The sequence below is a fragment of the Bacillus rossius genome, chromosome 7 (assembly GCF_032445375.1).
Source record: "Bacillus rossius redtenbacheri isolate Brsri chromosome 7, Brsri_v3, whole genome shotgun sequence".
In the NCBI taxonomy this organism is placed as follows: domain Eukaryota; kingdom Metazoa; phylum Arthropoda; class Insecta; order Phasmatodea; family Bacillidae; genus Bacillus; species Bacillus rossius.
The window spans coordinates 56,515,294-56,526,599 of NC_086335.1; the positions used below are offsets into that span (position 1 = coordinate 56,515,294).

At 33.5% G+C, this 11,306-nt stretch overlaps 1 protein-coding gene across 1 annotated transcript; it reads left to right on the plus strand.

Moving 5' to 3' along the window:
- Positions 1–464: 464 nt before the first annotated feature.
- Positions 465–7,795, plus strand: LOC134534084 (cytochrome c oxidase assembly factor 8). Its single transcript, XM_063372114.1, has 3 exons — positions 465–699; positions 6,246–6,458; positions 7,553–7,795. The coding sequence occupies exons 1-3, from the start codon at positions 661–663 to the stop codon at positions 7,793–7,795; spliced, it is 495 nt and encodes a 164-aa protein (XP_063228184.1). The 5' UTR covers positions 465–660.
- The last annotated feature ends 3,511 nt before the right edge of the window (positions 7,796–11,306 follow it).

The window sequence follows — 11,306 nt, forward strand, 5'->3', positions numbered from 1 at the left end:
GTGGTGATTTTAAAAAGTGTTGCCACACCATGAAAAGTTAACAAATTCAGGTTGGTAATTTTTATTTATAAAGATATGAAACAAAAAACTAAGTGCTTCCATGTTAACAAATATATTAACGAACGAAAATAACACTTCGGTTTCATGTCTTTATTGTAGTATGAGTGAAATATTTTAATATAATTGATGGTGGAAAAATTTCAACATGTATTCATTATAAAAATACTTAAAACATGTCCCTAACCACTACAGCTTAACACCTTATTACATTAGTGATCTATAAATCAAACTAGAATAAAATATTAATTTTGAAGCATACTGTTTTTACCGTGTGGAAACCATATATTTTAAATAATATAATTCGTTTTGAACTTGAAACAAGTCAAGGTCAAGCAGATCTTACGATCACTTGATTTTGGTTTCCCTCCTTGTTCTATGGTCTAAAGGCTGGTTTTACGCTCTGAGACACAGAATAATGTGGGGTTTTGTTTGTTGACCGTGTCATTATTATTAGTTTCTTTACTTTCTTTTTTAAATTGTAACCACAGAGCTGTTTTGACGCTAGTATTTTTATAATTCCACAGTTCGTTGCAAAATCAACAAACATTGCATCAATCTTACAAAGCATTTTTCATGTTGTCTTTGGCATAAAAAGAAAACATGAGGAAAGCAGGACTTATAAGTGCATTTACTCGACGCGTACGTATTATATGTCATTTTTAATTGTGTGTATTAAAAGAAATTACTGAAGAATAGTGACTTATCGGAAATAATACCAATTATAACATAAATGAAAATTTGTTTAGAATATCCCAGTTACAAAAAATAAGTAGTATGTAATTGATGTATCTTACGTACCATTTAGAAAGTGGATATTTTAAAAATGGTGTTTTTCAGTACTAGAGATGTTACTTGTTCGACTATTGACGGTGTTGATAAATTTCTAAGCTTACATTACGTGTGTATTGACACGGCCGCAGTCATTTTTTACTTTAAAAATTTATTTTGCATATTTAACAACATGTGTGTGTGTGTGTGTCTATATATATACACACACACACACACACACACATTTTGTGAGACAGTGGATAAATAAGAATTTTAAAATATCGTTAGTCCCTACTATGCACCAGGGATTGACCCTATATTGACTTTCTAAATCCATCACTGCTGTGCACCAAAACCCAAGCATCAACCCTTGACAGGGATGTTTTTAAGTATTATGGCGGCCGCACGGTTTTTGAAATGCGATAACACGTAATATTAATTATTTTTATTAATATAATACCTCTGTTGACTGTAGTATTTCAAAACACAAAAACACAGACCCACATGAGAAACCTAAGATTCTCAACAGTTTATTCCAAGGCTGCATTTGTGCATGTTCAGGTTTTTTTCTCCTCTGTTTTTTCTCTTTTTACCCAAAATCAACACATTCAAGGATTTTGAATTTTGAATTCCATTTACAGGGTATTTGGTTAGATGGTTTATGCTGATTGGTTAATATAATGGTAATTTTTAAGAAAACCATATTTTTTAAGATAAAAATTAAAAATTACAAGATGTGAGTAGTTTTAAGGTTTGGTGTAAATATTTCAGTTGTGGTTAGGTTAGGTTAGCTACATTGAACAAGTTTGATATAGTGGATAATTGGTTAGGTTAGTATAGCTGCATTATTTTATAGTATTTGTAACTTAACTATTTTTACCTAATTAACCATTTACAATATTTTTATTGTAGCTAACCTAACATAATCAACCATTCACACTATTTAAAAAATTTTTTATGTAGCTCTACAATCCTGTAATTACTCGGTCACTAAAGTCTATGAAAGATGATATAAACATCTTTTCCTCACTTTTTTGTTTTTATCTTGTGTGCTACCGAAGTTGCACGAGCGAGTGGCGAATTTTGGTAAAGTTCAGAATTGTTTAGGCCTTAGAATGGACTGGTGTAAATCTTAGGTTTCTCAAATTACTATGCTAAATTACAATGACAGAGGTCATGTCACTGCACAGGCTTCCTAATATAACCTATAAACTTTAAATTCTCTGAAACTGGTAGAAATTTACAAACACTGTTTTAAATGTAAATAGAGAAATGTCTGTAGTATTGAAAAACACTACGTTCTGAAATTTATTTAATTATTCTTTTATTTATGGAAAAGCTGTTATATTTTAATTTTTACCACACAGTTGAATGGTGATTAAAAGACACAAAGTAAGGAGGTTTGCAGATTTGTATAATTCGAATGATAGAACTGGAACAAAATGAAGCTCTACAACTATGCTACATCTAGCCAGCCAGCACTGACATGACACTGCAAGGATCCAAACAACTTGCTCATTCTTAGTTATGGGAATTTTTTATTTATTTATGAGTGTAATTTAAAATATAGAAACACACACACATGCATGCATGTTGCTGGCAGGGCATTCAAAATGCAATAAGGAGAGGTACAGTATATCAAGCTCAGATGGGCACACACCTGGACTATGTCAATATTAAATTTAAAAAGACTGGAGTGATATTATAAATACGCTTGGAAAATAATACTTAAGAGTTCAATATTAATATAAACACATAATATAGATAAATTATATTTTGTTATGAAATTTTATTAATTTTCTGAATATTTATTCCAAATTATACATACAGGAACATAACCTCACAAACACACTCATGGAAACAGCCAGAAGACTACTAAACTTTCAACAGACACTTCCTGCCTGTAACAATGGAAGCTTACAAGCAACCTCATTTATATAAATACATTTGAAAAAGTTTATAAATACAATTTCTATCACTAATATTCACAATAAATAAAGGTTTTTTTTTTTATATGAACCAGTGTTCAATATCAATCAGTAAAGAATGTTTTAAAGCACATAGGCTACATAATTTTAATTTTTATGTAGCTTTTATTGTATGTAGCTATTATTGTATGTAGCTATTTTTTTTTATCCTGTGAAAATTTTGTTGCATGGTGTGCACGCATAGTAAAAATTCACTCATCATTTTTTCTTAACGTGCCTAAAGAAGTACGTATAACTAAAAAAAAGTATTTGGATCTAGTAAACAGCTAGTCAAAACATCTGTTTGGAGTGTGCTACTCCATGGGACCAATCAGGGGAGCCCTCACCTGCCATTGGCTGTGTTGGGTGAGGAGGTTGAACATATATAAAACCCCTGTTTGTGCTGACTGGCAGCGGAGTGAGTGGTCAGTGCAACCACTCACCACCAGGGGCGCTTGCGTCCCTGGTCACTAAATCCAGCCCTGGATAAGATACAAAGCGAACCACAATTCCAAGTGCCCGACCCCCTAGCACAGTAGAATCTTTTCTGCTCTGTCCAACTCTTCGTCCAGACCATCCTCTGTCCAGTGGCGTAGCCAGGATTTGCGTATGGGGGGTGTTAAGAAGCATGGCCCCCCTCCCCCCGTATTAAAGCGGGGGGTCCGGGGGTCCTCCCCCGGAAAAATTTGGATTTTAAGGTGTAAAATAGTGCTATTTTAGCAGTTTTCGGTGCTTAAATTTAAATATTGTAATGGTAAAAATTTTATTAATTTTAATATGAAATTTGTTTGAGTGATGAGTAAGAAATTAATTAAAGATTTGGTGCTAAGGGGGGGGTTAGAACCCCTAAAACCCCCCCCTGGCTACGCCCCTGCCTCTGTCTCCTGTATTCTCCTACTCTTAATGCGTGCAAATTTGCACCCCGCATGACAGTGCCCAGGGTTTTCCCTGTGTCTATGCAGGTTTTACCTGGGCCCAACCTACCTCTAGTTATAGTCTAGATTTATGAGTGAGGGGAGTTAGTCATGGCATCAATCGCTGCCATGGCTGGCCAATCCCTTCCTAGCACATGATGCATGCAACCCTCTCCCTGCATGGCTAATCCCAGCATGACTAGGCGTATAGGCTTCGGCCTGAGACGCACCTAGGTCCCTCCCTAACCCGGACCCCTCCAAAATACACTTAGTTTTAGTTAGGTTAGGAAAAAAAATCGTTTGGCGCTCATAACGTAATGGTGCGACAGAAAATGTGTGTCGAATCATGGTCAAACCAGCTTATGACTTGAGATCACGCCTGAACTCTGACGGCGCAACTGGTTATCAGCCAGACAGTGTTTTCCGACCCGAAGGCCGGCTTATACTCTACCTCCCCTCCCAAGTATCAGCCATTACAGGGTAGTATGGGAGTCAGCCTACTGCTCCGCCTCGTGACTCTCACCTGATGACTGAGGGGAACAAGTGGATCTTTTAGTTCCAGAAGGTAAATCAATGATTTCGTCTAGGCGTTGGTTTCTCTGTTTTTGACGTGACGTCTAATAAATCAATGAACGCTGACTGCACGCACGAAAAAGTGTCCCATTACGCACATTGTCCCGTTACACACATTGTCCCGTTACGCTCATTGTACGTGTGCGTCGAGGCACATTAAACATGGAACACTTATATTCGTTTCCTAGTTTTCCTATCATCGTCCTATCCTTAACAGAATAACACAGATTGGAAGAAGTTAAATAACAAACATGTATATAAGTTATAGTTAAAATAATCTCTTCGTTAAAGTAATAAACATATTTGAATTAATGAGTGCAAATAAATGTAAATTTATCAATTAAATTGTAGATTTAATTTCACCCCTCCTTTGTATCCATACAAAATAGTAATAATTCAATAAAAATGATTCAATTTTATTCATAACAGTATGCAATCATTTCATCAATGTTTTTTTATGACGTCACGTTAAACTATCGTCCGTAAACCGACTTTACAGACAACAAATTTTTACAACAAACCAAAGTTATTTTACTTTTTGTTAGTTGTAATAATATAGAGTTACAACATGTGATTTAATTAACAGAAAGCATAAACATGGGATTGAGATTACATTAATACAAGAATGGGCCGGGCCGGCGTTTATTATAGAATTCACACAAATTAAAGAAAATTCGTGACAATTAAACATTTTAAATAATCGTAGTGAGCTTCTTGATTTCATGTCGAACAGACGTTGTGTCGGATATCAGTTTGTTTTCGCCTGATGACGGGAACAGATGCCAGTTCCCGAAATGTTTTTTTTGTTGTATTGTCCAGGTTTGGTTGTCTGCCTGCATTTTCTGTTATTGTTGAAACTGAGTCGTCTGTGCTGTTATTATTTTTTTCATGACTAAATTCTTTCCACTGAATTTTTGTGCTGTCTGATGTTTTAGTTTGAATGTGTACATTTGCGCTGTCATCATTGAATTGTCCATGTTTAGGTATATACATATAGTTGGGTTTATATGTTTCACATAGCTCTTTTAGGTTTCTGTGGGTTTATGTTTTTATTTTTTATTTCTTAATTTACATTCTTTTTTTTTTTCCATGACAAACAGTGCAAAACTGCTATATTCAAGAAACTGTGTTCAATAAAAAAAAAATTATTACATGTCAAAGGCTACACACACAATTAGTTTGAAACTCCAGTTATACAACACAATTACATGATCTTAGTTAATGTCAGAGTTGACATAAAAATTGGCCTCCTTGTTCTCAAAAACCATTAAATACATATTAAATTTATTAAAAGTTAATCATACTAGTTTATTTTGAATTTTTTTCAAATTTTGAATTTTTTTCAAAATAATAGGCAAAAAAATGAAGTTACGGAAGCAAAATAATTACATAAGGATACTACCCCGTTAAGGCAATCAGGTTTTTCTATTTTCTGTTTTGTTCCTATACTAATTATGCACTACATCACTCAAACACAGAAATTAAGTACAATAAAAATAACATCACAACAAGACTCCACATAATTATTTAAAAATTACTAACACCAGTAATGATTATTACTGACCACACTGAAATAATTAAACTCCACGTTTTTTTGTGAAAAGAATTAGATTCATAATAACTACCAAAAACAGGTAAATTAAATTACTGTACACTTCAATTAAATAAAAAATGTGCAAATTATGATTTTTAAAAATTTCTTTAATAACTAGTTTAATAAAACATGTGAAATACTAAAGTTATGTATGATAACAATAGTCTGAACTATTGTTAGACATAATTAACTGGTTAGATTTTCACAATATACCACTAGATAACAATAGAAAAACATTCATAAAACATGTACAAATCTTGATTTCATAACTAGGTTGTCACATTTTTGTTTTATTTGTTAGTCTAGGAAATTACAAGATAGCTTTTTTTTTTTTTAATTTTTAATGAAAAAATTATGTTCTTTGTACAGTTCTCACGAGAAGGATCATCAAACACATCACATGTAAAAGTAGGCCAGTGGGATATGATTGGGCCACCGAATCCTGTTTCAAATCTAAGGCCAGTTATTTTTCGAATTAAGCCTAATGAATCCAAAGTTGAAGAAGAATTTCGTCTACGCAGAGGTGAGGTCCAAGAATGGAATGAGAGGTTCTGGCATGGTCACAACACAAGCTTTTTCAAGGTAATATTGTTGTTTAAGTCTTATTGTAATGATATTTTTATGTGAATTAATAAGTAAATACTTATTTTTTTTTCTTTTTCCTCAAAATAGAGTACTGTAGGTTTTTTCCTGAAAAATAAAAAATATGATTTGGAATATATAATTGTACATTAAGGTTAATTTATTCAACTTGTTCAAGTCTTGCATAGATGAAGGATGCATCAGGAATGAAATGGAAATAAAAAAGATTAAATCTAAAATACGTAACAAAAGAGCTATAGTCGTTAAGAGGTCAAATTTAGTTAAAACTCAAGAAACACATAAAAAAGATATAAAAATATTTTGACCCCTTTGGCGTTGCTGCTCAATATGTATATTCTAAAAAAGCTGTGTGTGTGTCTGTTGATAAAAATTATTTAACAAAATTGTTTATAATGAAGAACCTCTTGAAAAACTACAGTGTGTATGGATTGTCTCATTCAATAATCGTTAATAAATACTGTCCACGATATACTCACGTAAATTGATTTTCAGCGATAAATTAAATATTTACTTTCTTTCAAAGTTAGTCAAATTTGGAAGGTAAAGAATGATTCACAAAATTTAAAAATTAATTTTTCTTAAACTTACAGCACTATGAAAAAGCTTGGCTTCTTGGCTGTAGCTGGGTCCTGGGCGAATAATTCACCAACATTTCGGTCGAAATTGCAGTCACCATCATCAGGGAGCAGTTACCTACTGATGATGGCAACTGCAATGTCGACTGAAACGTCGGTGAATTATTTGCCAAGGACGCGGCTACAACCCAGAAGCCAAGCTACTTCAGACAATGGTAGTGAAAGCCTGCGAACATTTCAGCACTATCTTTTGGTGAAAAATTCAAATGTACCGTACTTCTGAACACACACAAAAAAAATATGAAATTGTAAATGTGTGTAAAACGGCAAGTGCTGCTACCTGCAGAATGCCAGCATGCTGCAGGATGTCACCACCTAGGAGTCTGATGCCAGCATTCTGCAGATAGGTGCTGTCTTACAGCATTACAGAGTCAGCCAGTGGGGAGCATCGATATTGTTTAGAGATGGTGATTAGAAAACAATTTTTTTTTGTCACAGGAGCGAGAAGCGTACATCGCTTCACACCTTCCATCAGATTCACCTGGAAAGGAGAAGAGAACATTATCAGCAAAAGAAATGTCTGTATTTTACAAACAGTTCCTCGACAAAAACTGGAAAGTTCATTTGGAGTACAATATTGAATGGTACAGGAAGAATATAGGTCTAGTTTTCTTAGCACTGAAAGTGAAAGTACATCACTGGCTTCACAAAGTTCACTCTTCAACTCCAAGAACTCGATAAGTTGCTGGCTGTTGCATTAGCTAGTGATTGTACATACACTGTATGATATAAGGAGCGACTTGCACAATTAGTTTTAGGAAATGGTCAGTTTGTGAAAGTGATCGGTAAGTTACTTTGCCCTTAGTAATATATTATGCTTCTGTGAATTAATCTGTCCTATAAAGGTTTATTGGGCTGTTTTATTAGCAGGAAGTACTTGAGGTATTGAAATGAGCCATTGAAAATAGCTTACATTAAAATGTGTGTGCATTGCTGCGGCCGTGGCCATTTTTTTTGTCGGTGTGGGTCTGTGTGTTTGAATCAAAGGAGTTAATATGATGACTGTTTTGCAATTATTATAAAATAAATTTTGATGTTTATATTTTATGTTTGTGGTTTTTGTAAATAATTAATTGCATTACGGAAACTTTGTATTCTGACATTTGCATTAAGTCTATTCTGAGTCACGTAGTAACAAACAATTCAAATGGAAGAGAAAAAATTAAAAATCGTAAGAATGGTCAAATATGTTAGGTTAGCTACATTAAAAATACTTAAAAACATTGTGGACAGTTGTTTGGGTTAGAATAGCTACATTAAAAATTCCGTAAAATATTTTTAATGGTTGCTTAAGAATTAACAAATTAAGATGTAGCTATCCTGACTTTAACTACTGTCCACTGTACTAATCCAATCAACCATCCACATTTTAAGTTGCTAACCTAACGTACTCGACCATTTTCACTAATTATTCAATTTCTCCAAATCATATACACACACTAACCCACACGGAAAAGCAAAAAAATTGTGGCGGCTGCTTCAATGCACAAGTATTGTAATCAAATCTATTAACTATGATTTCTCAGAAACCTATAGGAATATAGAAACTGTTTTCAGGGTTAATATAAAAAGTCTCTAGTGTTCAAAAAAGGTACTTTTGTTTTTACTTTACGTAAAAGCCACTTTGTTAGAATATTAACCATATTTTGTTCATATCTTCTATTGGTAAATTGTGCTTCATCATTGATGTAAGGTACATGGTTCACATAAGAAAATTTTAATCTTTAAATTCAGTTTTGATTTATTTGAGATAATTTTTCATTTTGTCATTTCATGACACTCTTTTCGAGCTTACTTAAACTTTTTTTGTCAGTTCCAAGAATTTGTTGGTTAAAAAATGTATTTAATTACTATCTTAGGAGTATACACTATAGTTTTACCTACTATTATCATTGAAACATTTATGTTTAAAACATTGTCATTGCTATTTTTTCGTTTATGACGTAAAACATTTAAAAGTTAACACTACATCATGTTAATTGTGTGTGTTTTTTTTCTGGTAGTTATGTCAAGTGTGGTAATTTACTAATTATGGGAAAGGTTTTATATGTTGTGTTATGGGTTGTTACATGATTGTTATAAAAAGAAAGGTTATATTAGTTACTTACTTTTGATTTATTTTTAAATTGCAGACAAGTATTGAGTTTTGACTCACGTAATGGCAAACTTCGGATAAGTTTGGAACATTTCAAGGATGGAAGTAAGAATAGTAAAATTAAATTTGTTGTTCGCCTATCATTTGGCGTGTTGATTGCTAAGTGAAAACAATAAATAGCTGGGAGCAGAAATGTATGGTCGTTTGTAGAAGCTGTGTTGGTTTTGTACCATTGTATTTTCTGATGTAAGCTTCGCTAATGATTTTGGGAGTGTGGCGTGAAGTGAGTCAAAATGCACCTCAGTATGGTCGGCGAATTCATTACATTGAGTTATTCGCGGAATTCATGTTTTGTCTAAGGTTCTAGACAGTCGCGGACTCTGACATAAGGTACAGAGCCGCTGAGAGAGGAGTAAATGCCAGGGGTACCAAAAGCCTAAAGGGCCTGGAAATCGGCTGGAAAACATTTTCTCCCAGCCAATAAACCATCTTGTAAATTTCACTTTTGGTCTTGTGTGTTTCTAAAACATGTGCTGATCACCAAAAACCTAACAGAACAGCGCTAATAATATTGTTAACCAAAGTGCTTGCAGAATAGCAAAAATCAAAATACCAAGTACAAGCACGCTAGGTCTGTTTGGGCTGATACACCTCTCCCCTTGGCACCAGTATCAGATTCACAAAAGTTTTCCTATTTTGAAAGATTAAAAAAATGGTGACTGAAAGCATGAAATGTTATCTCTATTTATATGTATTTAATTTTTTGCGATGTAATGGAAAGTGACCGACTGAAATTAATTCCACTTATTTTGTTTTTGAGGTACTAGATTAAAAAGTTACTACTTTCAATATATCCTAATATAATATGTAGACTTCTAAAAAAAAAATCATAGTGTTGACTTAATGTATTTTTAGAAGCATTTATATAGTGATGTAATTGCAGATTTTTGTTTGAGAATTTTTTAGATTATTAAATTTATTTTTGCGATTATCAACGTACAGTGCACTGGTGCAACACACACTATGCCTTCTTTTTTTTATTTTTAAGTAGGAAATATTATGAATATATATATAATATGAATATTGTAGCAATCTTACTGTGCATATTCTTGAGTGTTGGTATGCCAAAAAAAAAAGGGGGGGGGGGAAAGGTGCTGCTACTATCAACAGGTACCCAAGGACCCATATATTCTCTCAGAAGCCATGCATGTGATTATGTTCATTGAAGTTTTTTTTTTATATTTAATACCCAGATCCTGCGCATTCGATCCTGTATACATTGATTCTGTGGTACATAATGCTTGGTGTTTTAATTTAGTATGTCGAAAATTCTGTGTCCTGATACCATGATCTTGGAGGAAAACAGCATTTTCAGTTCAAAACAGAATGGGAGGCATTTCCTGAAATCGGAGTTTTCCCAAATTCAACCCGTTTCATGGGGGAGCAGTGTCCATAACAAAAGGAAAAACATTTTTTTATCAAATAAGTTTTTTTGATGAAAATTTTTGAGGATTAATTACAAATTGTATCCAACTACAGGGCCTTGCTCCTTGTTATATTTATTCCCCCTCCCCCCTCATGTTTGTAAAGGAGGCGTGGGGAGAGGTGTCCACATGTTGTAGGACACACGATGGTAGAAAATTCCCTAGAAATCTGCAAAAAAAATTTTTTTAGCAACTTGAAACCTAGCAAAAACTCATGCAACTATATTACATTTGTTTAAATTTTTTTTAGAGATTTTAATATTTTTAAGATCAATATTTTTTTTTCATTTTAAGTGTCTTTCGCCTCACAATTTTCCGCGACTGTATGGTTTACCCACCATTGAAATAGGAAAAAAAAATGTTAACTTCTCTATTCAAGTTCTCAAAGAGAATCAAGGCTCTCAAGGGCTATCTTAAATGTAGGATACAAGCATTCGTGATGGGAATTTGTTGGCAAACGAATTTACGAACTGTGGAGGTGTGGAACTGTGAGGTTACCTCTGGTTCGTAAAAAGGTGACAAGGTAAGTTTTTTTATTTCTGGTGCCAGCACAGTGGTGAGCAGACAAATGCTATTGAGATGGGGTGAAGAATCATTCGGCCCATGTGACTTG

Excerpts from the sequence above, each read along its gene's own strand:
- LOC134534084 (XM_063372114.1), top strand. The coding sequence starts at position 661 with ATGAGGAAAGCAGGACTTATAAGTGCATTTACTCGACGC. Across the intron at positions 700-6,245 it reads TAAGTGCATTTACTCGACGC|TTCTCACGAGAAGGATCATC; the intron begins GTACGTATTATA and ends TTCTTTGTACAG. Across the intron at positions 6,459-7,552 it reads ACAACACAAGCTTTTTCAAG|GAGCGAGAAGCGTACATCGC; the intron begins GTAATATTGTTG and ends TTTTTGTCACAG.